Genomic DNA, 19,218 nt, shown 5'->3' on the forward strand with positions numbered 1-19,218 from the left:
CGGAATATTTGCCAGTCATCGCATCCCATATCCGTCAAATTAGACAAACCGGAAGTACGTAGAAATGTATTATGGCGACAGATGAAAAGGTACAAACTTCATTTCAAAGATAGCAGTGATAGTATACTGGTAATGCGGGCGTATCAACTTTAAATAACAGTACAGGCCTCTACCTTCAAATACGAACTTTTGAAATACCCAGAGAAGCAGAAATGTAATGTGATGTGAAACCGTAATGGCAACCATAAATTATGCCATCACAAATCCCAACATTACCGGCGAGGGACAGGGTGCCAAACACAGAAGAAAATGTTCATTATGTCAACTTAATTTGAAGTCTGCCGATGATTTCACGAGACATTTAAGAGATTTTCATTGTTCAAAAGAAGGTGGTTCTTTTGTATGCAGGTATGGACTGAATAATGTATGTCCCTCCCTACCGTTAGAGGGGGTGAGTAATATGGACTACGAAAATCACATAGCTCGGGACCATGTTCATTCGTACCAACAACATGGTATAGGTACGTACAATATCAGATACCCGAATCAGCATCATAATGATGGTGGTGGTGTAATACTCACATATGACAAGTTTGTTGATTAAAAGTCGAAGACTTGTACAGGTTGAGAACATCAATTTACTTTGGATGCAATTCAAGTTATGCACCAGTGTCAACAGGTTCCCTGCGAACGCTATTTAGTATACAGTATATCGCCCGTATATGGGCGTGACGATTTACCCAAATATACCCATATACACCCAAATATTTCACAAATATACCCAAATAAAGCCAAATCTTACCCAAATATACTAAAATCTTACCCAAATACATCTAAATAAGGCCAAATTGTATCCAAATATACCAAAATCTTGTATAGCCCAATATATACCAATTTGGCTTTATGTGGATGCATTTGGGTAAGATTTTGATATATTTGGGTGTAATTTGGCTTTATTTGGATGTATTTGGGTATATTTGGGTAAATCGTTGCGCTGCAGTATATCACCCAAGTAAAATGCCAGTAGCTTTCTACTGATTCAGCATTTTGATAAAAAGATCAGGGGTCATAGGAATTGGATGTTCTTTATAGAGGATATTTACCGGTAATGCTTTCCTATTTAATATCATAGATATTTCCAGACTATAAGAGTATGACAGATATCTATATTTTTCACAATTGCGAAGCATTTTGTTGATGCCAGACAGATATGAAATTAACTGGAAGACCATTAAATTTTCCTTTCATTCATTACATATTTAAAGGAAAAAAATGAAGAAAACTGATCCAAACATAGAATTAAATTGGATGGTGGTAAAAAAAAGTTTTGGAAATATTAGTGTGCTTTTTGATGACATCAGATATTCTGACATTACAATTGACAACAAGATGGTGACATTTTTAGTTATTATATACCAAAGAAGTTAAAACCAGGAAAAAAATTTGGAATTTTTTAATGGAAAATAAACTTATTCAACCAATGCAATTTACTTTGCTTCTTAAATAACAGGAACCATGTATAAAACAGCAAAGAACCCTGTTATTTAAGTACTAAAATACATATCATTCACATGTAGAATGTCCAGTTTCTTTGCAGCCATAACAAATACAGTATAACCCAGGTATAATGTCAAACTAGTAACGCTAGCAGCTGTTGCACAATTTTTGTTTTATTAACACCATGTTGTAGAAATTTGACTGGTATACAAGAGGAAGTCCTTATTAAACAAATTGATTTTCATTAGAGGAGTCAAACATAATAAACTCAGATACCATTGGCTCTGCTACAAAGACATTGAACTGAGAATCTCTGGCTTACTGGCTCACTCATACCAAGTGAACAAAGGAAACAATCTCTGTGGTTGATAGTATGTAGCTTATGTCTTATCAAGGTCACATAATCACCTCTTACACAGATTTTATTGTTCAGGATAGATATTAAAATTATGTGTTAAGAGATTGACAGTGAATTATAAGATCTTCAATAATTGATGAAAATAAGGTATTCCATCACTTATCTAAGGATACAGTCATGCCTTGCCAATGTACGTAGAATGATAGGTTTGACTTAAACATTGAACATTAGGTTATCATGATATTCTACAAATCTTAGTTGTGCACTATCACAAGTGAGATGCTGTTATCGACCTGGGTGTAAAATTAATTTGTAGCGAATGTTGACTACATCAGATGTAGGTGCTTGCAGTTATCTCATTGTAATGCACATAAAATATAAGAAGTTGGAGTGATCTGGTTCCAATTGACTAAGAAATTTTGACAAATACTTTATAATTGTCAGACATTTTGTAACATATGTGAGCACTGTAATTTGAAGAGCAGTCATATGCTATGGAACAATATCATTTTAATTGCATATTGATATATTTGATAGTAAAAGATATTTTTTTAATATATCAACTTCATACATTTACCATTATGTAAGAAGTTAGTTAAAGGTAGTAAATTATGACATCTATACACAGTACCTGCATCAGAAAAGCTAAAAGTTTGGTTATGTTGACTAGGATGAAAGATTGTACAGGAGTTGTAACAATGAGATTATATATTTACTTTTGTTACATCTATACTTAATGTACATTTTAAAATGTATCTTTACTTCGAATACATTCATATTTTGTTCAATTAAAAAAAAAACATTTTTGTACCTTCAGGCCAAAAAGACAGTGCAGGAGTGATGGCATCATATGTGTCTGATCAAAACAAAAAGGAAGAACCAAGTGTGGTCCAAGATCAGCACAAGTGGACAATATACAAGTCATGTGTGAACCTTCCAGCAGCACTTAATGACCCTTTGCGTTCAAAAAGGGAATATGACTTTTTCACAAAAACTTGGGGCCAAGATTTTTATGAAAAGACAGATATTCCACCTTCACCATATTTGGTTCACATTTCAAGAGAACATTTCCAGAAGTATAGACATAGAATATCAAAGGTATTACATCACCTGAATAATTAGTGTATGTGATCATATGATCAGAAACAAAAAGTGAGGAAGAGTGTGAAAAATGTAGTTAACTGTAAAGACCACAGATTCAGCTATTGAAAAATTACCTCTTTTCTTCTTCTGAAGATTTCTGATGTCATATTCTAAAGAGGAGAAAGAAATCGGTGAACTTTCTTTCACAGGAATCAGCAATTTTATCTTTGAAAAATTTTAATCACATTAGTCAGATTTGCTTAACAATATACACTTCTCAGTCTTGTTTAGAAATGAAAATTTGTTTTAACACTAATATAAACTCACATTTTCTTTAATTTGTGGTGGCCTACTTCAGAATAAACCTAGTATTAAGAATTATGAAAGAGTTATGGAACCAGGGCACCTTGATCCCAATCTATATTAATGCATTACTTTTGGATAGTTGATTTTCCTAAGTTGTCCAACACCACCAACTTCTTGATTAAATAGTAATATATTAGATATTGTGATTTTTATGCTCCAATTTAATACTTAACTTGTTGGATCATTACTTTACAGAGATACAAGAAACATGTCCATAAAACTACTCAGTTCTTTCAAGAATCTCCTGGTGGGGAAACCTTCTTACAACAGCTAGGTAAGTTGTAAACTTGCCAGTACCAGTACCATGGAAACTGCTGTTTGGAATGAAATAGCAATGTGCAAAGAGATTTTTGGAGAAGCTTAATTGATATGAGAAAAATGTTTGCTAGCCATGATATAAATTCTGCTTTCTGACTTTTGTAATATTTATCACAGGGTTAAGTTAAGTACATTTAAGTTAAATGACAGGAAATTTGAAAAAATCTGACAGAGTTGTTAGTATGCTTTTTGCTTCATTATAATTCATTTGTGTTTGAAATTCATGGACAACTCATACAACCATTGGCTGCTATATTTAGGGATACATGTATCAGTATTAGGGAATAGGGTGTGTGTGTGTGTATATGAAATATATGTAATATGTTGGCACTGATGGGAAATATAGTCGATTTGTTAACATTGGGGGTAAGTGCAAAATGGCGTAATTTTATAAACAGTGTGAATTGTGGTACATTGGATGTCTCAGATGGTATATACATTTTAGTACTTGTCTACAATAACATTCATTTACTGTTAATCTTGTTTTGGCAGAGAAGAACAGAGCTGAGTTGCAGCAAATTCCAAAAGTAAGTCGTGTATTTTTAAGTCAACAAAGGAACTGTAAATGTTTTTTGTCATGTCTTTATTACATGTGTATATTGACATTGCATATATATGTCGATTCAGAAAAGACATGTTTTACTGTAACACAAGCTAACGTTGGCAAAATGGCTATAAGGTGTATATTTTTCACTACAATGAAGATGCTACGTAAAATTAATGGATACTTTCTGTCCACGAAATAGTGTGAAAATCATAAAACCAAAGATTGTGAGTAGCATAGTGCTAAATAAACACTGGACAGTATTTATGTCACTAAGCATTAAGAAAAAAGGTTTCACCACGTTGTTGCTTTAATGATATTTGGTGACAACTATTGTATAAAATGATCCAGTAGATAACAAAGTCCTTGTTTATAGTTTTTAGAACATTTTCAGAATATACCTCAAAACATGATATTCAAACACTAGAATTTCTTAGATTGCCATTATGGTTTAATATGAAAATAAAGGTAGGCAACTCTACTGTATGTTATCAGACTTGGTTTGAAAGAGGGATTAGATCCCAATGTGATATAGCTGATAAGGATAATAATTCTCTTGACTCTTAAGAAGCTTTTTCCACGGTGTATGCTTTTTGACCACCATGTATATTGTTTTCTGGTTGGAGCACTGTTGTGATGTCTATATGGCATTCATACACTCACAGTGCTGTAGGGCTTTTTTCAGCCTTGTAGATGTGTACCTATTACATTTAAAGTGATAATTAAAACAGAGGACTGAAGAGATATGTATGTCATATCTATAGATGTTATAGACTTGCACAACAAAAGATGTTACTTTAAGGTGGTTTCAGTACATAATTTACACATAGGACATTGGTAACCAATAGTTTTAACAAAAATCAATATTTCAGATAATTCCTTCTGTACAATTAGACAGAGGAAACTAATCTATATTTTTTTAATGTGAACATGCTGAAAGATTTTGGAACTTACTTGGTAACTGGATATTTTTGAAAACAGTTGTGTTCATAAACTTTACAAAAACAAAAGATTCTTTTTGGTAAACATGGTAACTATCAAGCAAAAAATCAAACTGTGTTGATTGTAAAACATTACATTAACAAACAGCATGTAGAAGGTGACATGATATATAAGTGTTAAGAAAAATATCAAGAATTACTTTAACACTGAAATATATATATCTACATGTCATGGTAAACTACCAGGTAATAAGATTCCATCAAAGATGGAGATTATTATCAAATATAGTAAAAGACTGGTACACTTAATCAGTATATATTAATGTCAAATACCTGCATTAATGTGAGTCAGACCTCATAATTCTGTGAAGTCTGACTGAATACTGTATGTTCCATATCATGTACTATATAACAGATCTGGAGAATGACTTGTTCATTTACAGTAAAAATCTATTCAGTTTAGGATGTGAAGTAATGTAATGTGTATTGTTTGTTATATATATGTGAAAGAAGCAAATAAACAATATTCAAGGGAAAAAATGTCATAAATAAAGATAATGGACTGGATTGATAAGAAATAACTTTGTGTCTTACCACAGTGTGTAACTTTATCATCATTATACTTTCAGCTTTTCCTTTTACCAAATTTTGAATTGGACAATAGTGATACATTCAATGCTGTATTTCCATGGCAACAAATTGAATCCAAAAATCATTCCAAACCTTCTAGTCCTTCTTCTGGACCACAGTCATCCAAACTCCTCCAGGAAAAGGTGAGTCACAGATATCTCACTTATATAGTTTGTAAATAAGGAATGATTAAAATAGTATTATAAATATTTTCCATTTATCTTGCTATATAATGAACATTTATCATGTTTATAGCTTCACGATTTCTACATACATTTCCTTTTTTTCTGAATGGTAGAACTGATGGCATTTGGATACATATATTACTACAATGTAACTATTTTCAGAGAAAGCTCTTTATGTAAAATTACTGTAACAAGGTCTGATATAACACAGATACAGGAATAATGGAAACCTTCTTATTACATAAAAAATTATCACACCCATGCCAAGTTTCATTTGATTACACAAATCTGAATACCTGACCTGCAAACAATTAAACAGTATGTGCCACTTTGTATGTCATGAATGTAGTTTTTGACCAGTAACACAAAAGAAAGTTTAATTTTATCATAATTCTTTACGTTAAGTGTATAATTGCTGTCTTTTTTGTTTCAGTTAAGTCATTACTTAGACATAGTTGAGGTACACATAGCCAAGCAAATATCGACCAAATCAGATGCGTTCTTCCAGGCCATGTCTCGTCAGGACAAACTCCAGGAAAACATGCTGCAGACATGTCAGACTATCAAAAGACTGAGGTATGTGTAGATCAGCTCTTTCAGTTTTCAGACACCAGGCATTCCTCTGTCAGATTATTAATCAGTTGAGATATGAAGAGGAGAGCTGTTTTAGTTTTCACACCCCAGGTATTCTGTCATATTATTTAATAGGTGAGGTAAGAGTATGCTAGCTGTTACAGTGTTAAAACACTAAGTATTCTTCTGTCAGACTGTCTAAAAGGTGAGCTGTTTTTAGTGTTCAAATACCAGTTATCCTTCTGTCAGATTATTTAATAGGTTAGGTAAGTGTATGCCAGCTGTTATAGTGGTCAAATACTAAGTTTCCTATTGTCAGACTGTCTAACCAGGTGAGGTAAGTGTATGCCAGCTGTTATAGTGTTCAAACACTAAGTATTCTACTGTCAGACTGTCTGACCTGGTGAGATAAGTGTATGCCAGCTGTTACAGTGTTCAAACATTAAGTATTCTTCTGTCAGACTGTCTAACCAGGTGAGATAAGTGTATGCCAGTTGTTATAGTGTTCAAACATTAAGTATTCTTCTGACAGACTATCTAACAGGTGAGCTGTTTTAGTGCTCAATCAAACACCAGTTTTTCTTCTGTCAGATAATTGAACAGCTGAGGTATGTATAGGTTAGCTGTTTTAGATTTCAAAAACCATGTGTTCTTCTGTCAGACCATTAAACAGCTATGGTATTGTAGGCATGGTCGTTATGTTTTTAAACACTAGATATTCATACCTGTGTTCAGAAAGTAATTTGTATGTATCTCCAGGGATAGCAAATTTTCACCTCTGCTAGTAAGTAAACTTTTTGTCTCTGCTTTAATACTAACATTTGTATCTATAATTGAATAATATTTGAATCTCATATTTGCTGAAATAGTTTCCATCTGTTAGAGAAATAATAACATTTACATTTCTGCTAGGATGAATAAATGAACATCCCCCTGATGTTAATTCTGAACATTGGTCATCTTTTCCTTCTTTCCATTCAGAGACAGGGTGAAAACTATTGACGAATATCTGGTGAAAGGATCTTTAAAGATAATCAAATTATATCGTACAAGAGCTAATTATGCACAGCTGTATAACAAAGTAAGTACAATCCCATAGAAGATAATTAAACTAATAACCTGACCTTATACATGCCTGCATACATGACAAAAACCATTGTTATTCTTTGTAAAGTTAGGATCTGTTAACAAAGTTTTATTGAGAAAAAAATCGTCTTGATATATTTATCATTTTTGTCATAAAAAGCAGCTTCCAAACATTTATGGTTGCCTCAAACTTTAACATTATGAAATATCAGTGAGACTCTGGTTGTTTGTAATACTTTCCACGTTTGTATGTTGTATGTTATGTACAGTAGGTCACTGTAATAAGTATCATACATCATGTAACCACCATATATCATACATTGTTATATATGTAATTTATATCATAACTGACAACACATGTCAAACAACAAAGGAGTACAATATGCAATATACTTTACAACATTGTTAACCTGTTGTCATGAATTTGTTGATTTCCAGCTTAAGATGATGGCTACAGTGCATCAAACTCAGCCCACCATACAGATGCTTTTGTCCACTAACGAGTTTGTGGGCGCCCTTGATCTTATCTCCACTACACAGGAAGTTCTGTCACAGGAGCTAGCTGGTGTCCACAGCTTTAGGTGAGCTATGCCTATCTCTGACACCAACAATTTATTCCATTTTGAAATTTCGCATATGACATTATTTCAGAGGAGTTCCAAAATCTCAATGATATTGAAAATATAGAATATCTTTCATGATGATGCAAAGAATACCGTTATTTTTGAATAGGTACAAAGCCAGATTAAAAATTAATCAAACCATTGATAATTACATAGAATTTTACTGCATCAAAACAATCAGGTCATCATTACTATTATGTTTGGGATCCTGTCAGCAATTTTTAATGGACTACTAAATATGAAAAAATAGTTTTCTGCAACAATTTATTCAGGTTCAGCCAGTCCTACCATTTCAACCGCTTATGTGAAAATAACTGAAGACATATTATTTAAATTTCTTGTGTATTGTTTATCAAATGGCATCAAAATATGATAAAAGTAGTTTATTGATATGTTATACCTGTTTTGTGGCAGACACCTTGGTTCCCAGCTTGCTGAGATGGAGAAGGTGATTGACCGAATGTTGCAGGAAGATTTTGCTAAATATGTGTCTTCTGACCTCAATCGACCAGTCACAGACCCTGAGCTCCTGCAGGAGGAGGTAACTTACTAAAAATGGGTAGCTTGTAAGACTAGACATCCTTTGCTGATATCTAAAGCTTAATTTTTATTATCAGATATCTTTATCAATATCACTAACTTTTATAATCGTAAGATCTTAAAAACAGAACATTATCTTTAAAAAAAATTTGAGGAATTAAAAATTTTGATTTTTTTGTAAAACAGAACATCACTCCAGAAAAACTATTATAAAAAAACCATCATTCATATTACATAAGGTTCTCATTGCAGATGTCTTTTATTTGTGTTGTTTGTTTGTATATGACCAACATTGCATTGGAAGTAATGATTGATTTGGTATTTCACTTCACATTAATCTTTATTGTTTCCACTATAGGCTTTTGTTGTTATTGACAGGAAAAACTTGTATCCCTGGTGTTTGGTATGATCCGGCGTGGGCGGTATAATTTTGTGGATGTGTACCGAGAGGAGGCTTTAACAGCTGTACGCGCCACAGTTAAACAGGTAAGGGAGACAACTCATTTAGTAAACGGCAGGGATTAATTAGTAGTTCTGAGAATTAAATAGAGCAATTGCCAAACTGTGTATGTGGGCTCAGATGTCACTCATTACCAGATTTGACAGGAATATGAAAGTGTCACTTCGGGATGTGTTTTAATGTTTCAAACTCAAATTTTCATATAACAGTATAACTTATGAGAAATGAAAAAAAAATATGCACTACCAGATTGGCACACAAAATATAAGTTTTTGAAAGTAAAAATGATATTGAGTGTTAATAACTAAAAAAAACATGAGGAGAATTTCATGTTACTTAATTAACATAGAAAGTAGACAAGATTAATTCCTCAAAACAGCTGTTTACTTCATGCTTTAAGATTGCCATTTGTAAATACTTATTTCTCTTCTCAGACTGTAGTTGAAGCTGTGTCATCAGCAGACATAGATGCAGATGATAATGCATCGAGGTAAGCAGACTTTCTAGCCATAGAAAAACTTCATCATATGGAAATACATTGTTTATCTGTAATTGCAGGAAAAACATTAATTTGTGATCTAAAGGTTTTATTTACAAATACATATAAGTAGTGAATCATTGGTAATTATCATTTCTATACAGTACAGGAATAATGGTGTAGTATGTACAGTTTAATGGTTTATACTTTGATGTCTGGTATAGTTTGGGAGACCAGATGCGACTGCTTGATTACAATCAGTGGATGGAATGTCTGAAGCAGATCTTCTCCAACCTCTTGGTACATCTCAACCGAGTCAAGACATTCCACGGTGTCATTACTGATGTGATTGGTATCACTGCCCGCAAAACCCACGTGCCTAGTCCTCTGCCCTCACCTACTCACAACCTGGAGTCCCTATCAGAAGCTTCCCATCTCCATGTATCTGTGTATGTTTTGTTCGTATGATAATGCTTCCTACTCATTTTTATATTTGTTTGTTTCCAAAGTCTATTAAAATAACATGACATCCCTTGTATTTTCTCCATTTGGAGCCAGTGAAGATTTTTATCAATTGATTTGTTAACTGTGCCAATCTTGATTTTAAAGTGATATTTCATCACCATATGTTAAGTGATACACATACTTTATCAGATTAAATTGAACATTTATAGTATTACTTTGATATAAAATGGGTTTCTGTAGACTACTACAGGTATAAGGACTACAGTCACAGGATTTCAGCAGTAAATAGTTGTACTGTGTAGTCACTAAGGTATCTCTGTCCTATTAGACAATGACCTTACATGTAGTCCTGCTGTTATGAATGTATCTCTGTCCTATCTGGTAATGACCTTACATGTAGCCCTGTAGTAATTTTAATGTCTTTTTTAATGTCTACCAGGAGTGAGGATGCTGCTGATTTGATGATTAGTGAAGCTGACTTTGTGACGGTCAGCTCCAGTCTGTCGGATTTACTGGTCAACACATGTGATTTTTCCCATGACCGCTGTGTCAAGGTCATCGTAGCTCGGTCAAAGGTATTTTGTGTTTCTATAATATTCGAATAACTTTCTGAATTGTGGTTTTGTCTTTATCCTTTTGGATTTAATGCATATAATTTTAGCATAAAGAGAAGTTTTTGTTGAAGTATATGTATCAACTGTTTATAGTTTATAAGTCTAGGAGTAAAAATATGTATTGAACTTCCTCCTTTGTTTTTTCATGTGCTTTTGACATCAGGATATGATGGCTCAGTCTGCTGTATAACTTCAAATGTGTTTCACCTATCCAGTTGTTCATTTTGGTACTTTGTTAGAAATTTTGTTGAGTATCAGCTAGTGTAATTAATTGACAGTTACATAACATTTTGTTAAACGTCTTCGGAACACCTTTGATAATGTCCGTCATGTAACAGGATGGTTTTCTGGAGAGGTTGTCGTCCCAAGAATTTGTCAACTTATCCCGAGTTGTAGAGGGATTTGTAAACGACTGTGAAGGTGTGTGTGGCAGACGGAGTGCTTCTTTAAGACTTAGCCTTCAGTCACAGGTATGTGATAGTCTAAAATCTGAATGGTAATATATTTGTAGTTTGATATAGATTTGATTAAGGTAAGCAAACAGTAGATCATTACCTACTACCATGCCTCCTGGTGTCCTGCTCTAGAGTGCTTGATTAAGATAGACATTGGTAACCTTGGTGATGTAAAAATTTCAATGGCAGGTAGTATCATTATGATGTATTAGTTACATTGGCGTAGCTAATTACCTGTAGGTTTGTTAGAATGTAATCACAAGTTAAACATGAATGAGGAGTAATACTCATTTTAGGGATATTCCTAAGGAAAAAATTCTCTCTTGTAAGACTGAAGATCATAACAATAAATGTATAGGATTTGAAGCTAGAAATACAAATATTTATTATAGCGATGGTAGTAAATTGCTTTCTCTTCATATTACCCCTATTGGTGGTCTAGTTTTGTTTAATTGTGAAAATGCATTTTCATTTTGTAATTATAGTATTAAAAGATCAAAAAGCCAGGAATAAAATTTAAGTTTTTTATGATTCTCATTTTTTTTTTCAGGCCTCAAGATTTGTTAATCGTTTCCATGATGAAAGAAGAACAAAGTTAAGGTGATAATTTTTTTTCTTTTATACATTTGTGTTTTTAGTTGTCATTATTTTTTCTCTTTTGAAATTTTTTCAGCTTAAATGGGAAAATGACAAAGAAAGAAGAAATACATCTGATAAATGTGTTGTTAGTTTCTATAGAGAAATATGTTTAACAAAGTCTGACGGCTTGTTTTTTGTTTGATTTTCATTATGTTCGTAACATAGTTTGCACATGTTTTTGCGAATTTAGGATGATCCTTCCTGAAGTGTACACCACTGTTATTTAAGACATCATATCAGAGCTGTACATCCTAGTACCTGCGTATAGTAATTTTAGTGGTGTGCATCACAGACTATAATATAAGACTTTATACTTTCATGAGTGACATTGTTGTAATTCAAGACTTGTAAGACGTGTACATCAGTGTAATTTAAGACTTTAATGAACGAATCATTGCCCTGAAAAGTTAGGGAAGACTGATAGGACACTGCTGCTCTTAAAACGTCACATCCTTGTAATGTTAAGAAAGTTGATTTTATAGTTGAATGTATGTAATAACCAGCAGACCTTTAGGACATTATACCAGTTTATTACAGCTTTTAACTTGTATTTAGCTGAGATTATGTGAATATCTGTCTTATTCCAATCTCAAAATTTGAAGTTCTGAAGCTCATTAAGGAAATAAAATATAGGGGAGGTGTTCATTTTGTTGGTGACATCACTTATAAAAACTGTTGACATTTGTTTCAGTTTGATATTGGACAATGAGCGCTGGAAACAGGCTGACGTTCCAGCTGAATTCCAGGAACTAGTTGACCACATCAGTAAAACAGGTAGGATGGAAAATATTACTGTGTACAATATGTAGATTTTTACATAGTGTTCTCCATGATAAATATAAACTTTACTTTACAATTATGGAAAGTTACAGGCTTATTCATGTTAATCCCTCCTGTAAAGGATAGAAGCGTGCAAAGGTGTTACCAGATCACCAGTGGAAAACCCATGTGTTGGGCAGATGACTCCGTTGCAAAATAATAACTGTATATTCTTGCTTGCTTCAATATTTTGTCGGAATTAACATAGTAAGAATTTGTAAGTGATATATATTATATGTTGTTGGTTACAGAAAAACTTTGCCTGGTTGAGAGGACAGCTGATGCAGGTGAGATAGTATTATGTATTTGTTATCCCTATACATTTGTATTTAACGTCAACTAAAGTTAACTAAGATGTTAAGTTAATTAATCTTGAAAGTATTGTTGATGTTTTTCAATTCAATGCCTTTATTCAACAAAAAATATCTTAGGAGTTTAAACTTTTTTTTTTCAGACAAAAAGCCATTCAATACCTTGACAGTAGATGGGCAGAGTTACTCAGTTGTAGGGTGAGTAAAATACTAATTAATATACAATATTCATTAAGTGGAAACTTTTGTCATTTTTGTGGCCATAGATAAACTCTGACAATAAAATGTAACAAATAAGACTAGATGAAAGGTCTGTGTATATATTTATGTGGTATCCACAAATGTTTTTAGAATGGGAAGGATGTCTTGTTCCTAAACCCTGAAAAAATGTTCCCACAAACATTTCATGTTATGCAATAAAAAGGTGAAATAGAATGTGTAATTCTAGATGATCTGAAAGTTGGAAAATTGACTAGGTCTTGTTTCTCTGCAGGAGTAATGAAAATTGTTTTAGTCAAGTTCAGTCTGATTATGTTTTGAGATACAATTTAGTCTGACTTGTGTTACAGGACAGTGCTCATGTTACTGAAAATGATGGTAGAATACTGTCAGTGTGTTGATGACATTCCTACTGCTGCCCCAGACCTACTTACCCGTCTTATAGAACTTATCAAAGTAAGTACTCCCATGTTCCCTGTGATCTATTTACCCAACTCATATCACTTACCAATGTGCACCCATGTTCCTTGTGACCTATTTACTTGTCTTATTGAACCTATCAAAGTAAGGACACCATTCACTATTTTTACAGTCCAGGTCAAAGTCGAAGAACACTTCAATTAACTTTAACCAAAAGCTATGAATTGATTTAAGGAAACTTTGTCTGCACTTGTAATTTAACATATGTTATTGTTACAAAAAAATGCAAATATATGATGATGTTCATTATTGTATCATAACCTGAAAATTTCAAATTATTGGAAATCAATTTATTGTTGTTAATCTCTAGGAAAGATGGTCCTTGAACTTATATTTTTCATACTTAGAGTTTCACATTTTATCATTCAAAAATCAACTACCGGTAAAACAATTCAAATCAATATAATAAACTACATCTACCATTCATATTTTCAGATTTTCAACTCCAGAACCTGCCAACTTGTGCTAGGTGCTGGGGCACTACAGCTAGTTGGACTGAAAACTATTACCACAAAAAACTTAGGTGCGTGTTAAGGATGTCATTATTAAACTAAGACTAATATACCTTTTGCTGGTTGTGTATTGTTATTAGATAGAGTATAAAGATGGGTATCTCACTACATACAAAACTAATGTACGTTGTGATTTGTTGTTATTTTCAGCCCTTGCATCTCGTTGTCTCCAGCTGGTTGTTCATTACATGCCCTTGGTGCGTCGACATTTTGAGTCACATCTGCTGGACAAGAACAAAACTATGCTTAAACATTTTGATCAAGTCAAAAAGGTCAGTCTTGCTATGGTATCATGTTTCACAGAATGATATACACTTAATAACTAGTCATGTTTGTGTAATGATTGTAGAGATGTGTTGTTGTTATCTAAATCAGTATCAGTGTGATTTATTGATAAAAATAAGTTTGGATAATATATTTTTCCATCTGTAAAGTCATGTCAGAACTTAATATTTCTTAAATGTATAGAAACATTTCTGGGTAAAATTGTAGTTCATTAATACTTCTACTCAGTAGTAGACCCCTACTGGAGAATTAAGTCTTTTTGATGATAATGGTATTTATATTTCAAGATAATAATCAGGATTTAAGTGTTTTGTAGAATATAGTTAAGATAGAAATATGCTTTATGATGCTATTACTTATAACTGCCCTCTGATGCTGTTATTTTGTAATTTTCATCAGTTGTTTACCCTGAAGTAGATGTAATTAAAGTATTCCAGTGTAACAACACCATGACCTATTTGACCTTTTTTTTTAATGACAGGATTACCTGGACCACATCAATGAGATCACAAACAAGTTGGTTAGTGTAATGGAAGGTGTGGTAGAGTCCCAACTTGTCAAGGTAAATAGATCTATCTCTTTACCAGCTACTTCTTTCTTATCTTTACCATTGCTTTATATTTCCTACTTATAGCCTTATTCTTCTAAACCTTGTTATAGGAAAACAAAAACATAGCTTCTGTATCTGACTTCATGATGTTAGATATGTGAATAATTTTGAGCCCTCTGTGGGACTGGATTCTTGATACATAGGAGGAACAGAGAATTGGACCTGCTCTATTTTATCGCTCATGAATGTAAAAGGAGATTTCCTTCCATGTTCTCCCGATAGGAAATCTGAGAGACCATTCTTCCATGTTCTCCCGATAGGAAATCTGAGAGACCATGCTTCCATGTTCTCCTGATAGGAAATCTGAGAGACCATGCTTCCATTTTGATAGTGCTTGGGTTATGATTTTTCTCTTTTTTTTTCTGTGTAAATTCTATTTATGCTTTGTTTCGTTATGTTGGTCCTTCCTGGTAGCCCATCTTCATATGACTTGTGGGATTTAATCTACAAAGATATGTCTTGTCCTGTCATGTCCTTGTCCATCATTATCTTAATCCTCTTTCCTCTTGCCTTTCTTGACAAGTCAGATTGAATGATGGAAATAAACCTTGGAAGACTTAATGGCTACTTCCCTTCCATCTCAATTTTGCATTTCCATGTCCTTTCTGTTTTCTCGTGTTTCATCCCCAGCCCCCTGTTTTTCCTATCTCCAACCCTTTCTAACCTATCCACTTACTTATACCCCTGATTGTCTAGTAAGACCAGATAAGGCATCATGCTGCCATATGCTGTTCAGTGTGATGGCACTATGATAGCACCATCAAGTGGTCCCAGTAAATGTTGACTTTCTCTTTATTCCTATGCCCTTGGCAGGTGAGAGAACAGAATATCCAAATCAAAGTTGCCCCTCCTGTCCTTTCTCCTTTGTTTGAACACCTACATTTATCTTCCCTGCTAGTTCCACTACCTGTCACAGATAACTCTTTAGAGATTATATCACAGCTTATTTGTTATAATGTTAACACTTTCCTAGACAAAATCAATTTAATTAAAAAATGCTAGTATGATCTTTAAAGAATATCAACTATTGTAATTTTATTTCTTGATTTAGACAATTTCTAAGAGAAACATGTACCTGGTGATATATTTCTTAAGTTCTTTGTGAATTTCACAGTGGGAAGTGAAAGCCCCTATGCCGTCAGCCTGTTTCCGGTCCATCTGTAAACAGATTACCAAGATGCATGAGGTGGTCATTGACATCCTGCCGGAGGACCAGATCAAGGTCAGTGTGGTGTTTTGTAGAGCTGTATGTAATGACATTTCTGTATAACATTTCTTGGAACACCTGAATTAATTTGAATTTGAAATTTGTTGTGTTGTCTTGCTTATGAACCCATTTTTTAAAATGAGGTGACCATTGATTTAGTTGGTTGGTAACTATATTCTCCATAATTGAAAGTAGTCTATTTTTGGCTATTCAGATTGTCTATGACTGGTCTGTCATCTCTATTACATCTGTTGTCAGTCCATCTATAAGCGATACATGTTATCATCATTACTTGAGAAGCACTGGATAGATCATATTTCATGTATAGGTTCCCCTTGGTCCATAGTTGTGTTCTTTTTCTTTGGAACTGATTTGGTACAAAAAGCAAAAGAACTGACTGGTGGCCATCTTGGATTTTGACAATGAATGTTTGTTATCTCTATTCCTTGAGGAGTATTGTATTCTGGATTTGATTTGAGTTATTTATGGATATTGTGATGCAATATACATCACATTAGTATGCAATTATATTATCATTGAAACATAATGAATTGTATAAAATTAAACAAATATTGCTTTAACAGTTGGCAAAATAAACAGATTTTACACTACGGCTGATATTGTATAGGATGATTGATGTAGTTCATCAATTACATAATCAGTTGAGTTTGTGTTAAATAGTCGTAGAAAGTGAATGCATTGCTGGGAGCAGTGATGTTATATTTTCTTTGTACCTCCGGAAAATATTAAGGTAGTGATGGCTGACTATGAAAAGTTACAATCAGTTATTGCATCAGATGAGTTGAATTTTTTCTCATTTCTACTTATGCCGTACTAGTCAGTTCAGGGCAATACATCCAGGTTTGCTGTTCTTGTATTACATATCCATCCATGTAATATAGGCACTCTTTCCAGTAAAATATACAAAACACACATTACTAAACATGTTCCTTCCCAGTTGATGTCATCACATTATACAATGTATACACACATGTGTACAAATAATTATCTGCAGTAACTGTTGATATTTAGTTTTAATTTTTTAAGGCAGACTTTGATTACCAAATCTAGGTACGGAGAATTCATATTCTATATCAACTTGTTAGTTTATTGCATAATAAAAAGACATGATATTTGTGTAATATGGTGTCCTTGGTAGTACATTGTTGATATCTGAAGCTAATATTTTTTCAACACTTGAAATGAGAAAAAAATACTGTTTCATATGTCTGGATGAAGGATGGGATATTTCACCCTCAAGGTCACAAAATGTGGTAAAACCTTCAACAAAGCCTTGGGTCTTACAACATTTTGTGACCTCTCAATGGAATTTCTTTATTCTACACCTTGACACATGAAAGAGTCTTATAATATTCGATCAATGTCCCTTTACCAGCATGCAGTCAAGGATAGTTCATGAAAGTCTTATTTCTTATGAGATTCCACTTGGTCCTCAGTTGTGCATTTCTGTTTTTGGGGCTTATCAGGAAAACAAAATGGCTGACAGGTGACCACCATGGATTTTACAGATGAAGATTATGATTCTTATTTCAAAGAAATGTTCAAATTTCACATAATTAAGAGCGTAAAAGAAGACAGGCTGGGAAAAAAAACCAAACTTTTAAAGAACACTGAACTGTTTTGATACCTGATATTAAAAAAATGAATAAAGGGTATACTATATTTACAGTGTTTATGAAAACTTGGATTTTTGCTCATAAAAAATAACTTTGTGACAGTGAGGGACCCTGAAACAGACAGCTTTGAAATCTTGCCTGAAGTTAGTTTCTTGTGATTTGTGTTTTCAGACCTTATTCCAGAGTATAAACCAAGTCTTCATTAGACTGGCTAGAATACAACTGATCAAGCTGGATGTATGTAGTAATGGTGGCCCTCAACATGCGTAAGTAACATCTCCGTCTGTAGGCCCTCGCAATGCATATTAAATGATATAGACCAATTTAAGATTTCAGATTCGTAAAGTCACTAAAAAAATTCATGTTCATCTCTTCTCCTTTGCAGATTGGTTACCTCTGACTTGGCATTTTATTCGGGGACATTTAAGACATTACGAGGACTAGAAACATTAGCCAACAATACAAATTCAGTGTGGGATACAAGCTGACCCCCTCACAACGGTCCATCTTTGACCATTTGACCTCTACAGAATGTGTGCAATGTTTACAAAGGGTTTTAAAGAACTCCTTGTCAATGATGAAATAAATATTCAGAAATACTTCAAATTTTCTGTAGGGAAAATTTATTAAGAATGAGCTGACCAAAAAAATTATGGTTTCAAACTTGATTCATTTCTGTCTATTTGTTTAACATGTGAGGCACCTCATAAAAGAAATTTATCACATGCTAATAATGTAAATTTACTATATAACTTTATGTATCTATAATAAAATCTTTCATTTCTGTGATGTCACTGAACAGTTTGATGAAACTGTATTTTACAATACTGGAAAAAGATGAGGTGTGTTCCTCTTGTTCAAATGTTGCTGTATACAAAATTTACAAGACGTGTTTTAACACTACTTTGTGTGATGTTGATGAAACAGACCAATGCTTGTTTCAGCATATTATTTCATGACATTTTCAATGAACCAGTGCCCAAAAATGACTATAGGTTTTTTTTTGTAAAGTATCAGGTTTATTTGATGAAGGGTAAAGAATGTTGGGAAAATATTGTTTTTGTTGTTGGCAGGATATTTGATCCAGATCATCATTTCATTTAAAGACACTCACATATTTGCCTTTTCTGATTTATCATTAATTTTTCTGTACTCTATGGTAAGATTCTGTTGAACACTGTTAATCCATGATAATAATGTCATGGAAATTAAAATTTTGAAATCGTCTCTAAATTTAACAGCAGTTTTTTTTTTAGCAAAATAGAGAAAGATACTAGTTGTTT

The 19,218-nt window shown here is 33.2% G+C and overlaps 1 protein-coding gene across 1 annotated transcript; it reads left to right on the forward strand.

The window, feature by feature from the left end:
- The first annotated feature begins 235 nt into the window (after positions 1–235).
- On the forward strand, positions 236–18,469 carry LOC132555114 (vacuolar protein sorting-associated protein 54-like). The gene is made up of 25 exons (XM_060219457.1): positions 236–521; positions 2,673–2,953; positions 3,500–3,578; positions 4,115–4,149; positions 5,737–5,880; positions 6,356–6,498; positions 7,477–7,576; positions 8,020–8,162; positions 8,619–8,745; positions 9,123–9,230; positions 9,639–9,694; positions 9,907–10,131; positions 10,587–10,722; positions 11,100–11,231; positions 11,767–11,816; positions 12,547–12,629; positions 12,926–12,961; positions 13,129–13,183; positions 13,555–13,660; positions 14,120–14,207; positions 14,347–14,468; positions 14,963–15,043; positions 16,206–16,313; positions 18,107–18,201; positions 18,321–18,469. The coding sequence occupies exons 1-25, from the start codon at positions 236–238 to the stop codon at positions 18,421–18,423; spliced, it is 2,922 nt and encodes a 973-aa protein (XP_060075440.1). The 3' UTR covers positions 18,424–18,469.
- The last annotated feature ends 749 nt before the right edge of the window (positions 18,470–19,218 follow it).

The sequence above is a fragment of the Ylistrum balloti genome, unplaced genomic scaffold (genome assembly GCF_031769215.1).
Source record: "Ylistrum balloti isolate Yb309-2 unplaced genomic scaffold, AGI_CSIRO_Ybal_v1 Utg370452, whole genome shotgun sequence".
NCBI lineage: Eukaryota > Metazoa > Mollusca > Bivalvia > Pectinida > Pectinidae > Ylistrum > Ylistrum balloti.

Coding starts and splice junctions, on each gene's coding strand:
- LOC132555114 (XM_060219457.1), top strand. CDS start 236: ATGGCAACCATAAATTATGCCATCACAAATCCCAACATTACCGGCGAG. Junction 8,746..9,122: donor CTGAGCTCCTGCAGGAGGAG/GTAACTTACTAA, acceptor TGTTATTGACAG/GAAAAACTTGTATCCCTGGT. Junction 12,962..13,128: donor TGAGAGGACAGCTGATGCAG/GTGAGATAGTAT, acceptor TTTTTTTTTCAG/ACAAAAAGCCATTCAATACC.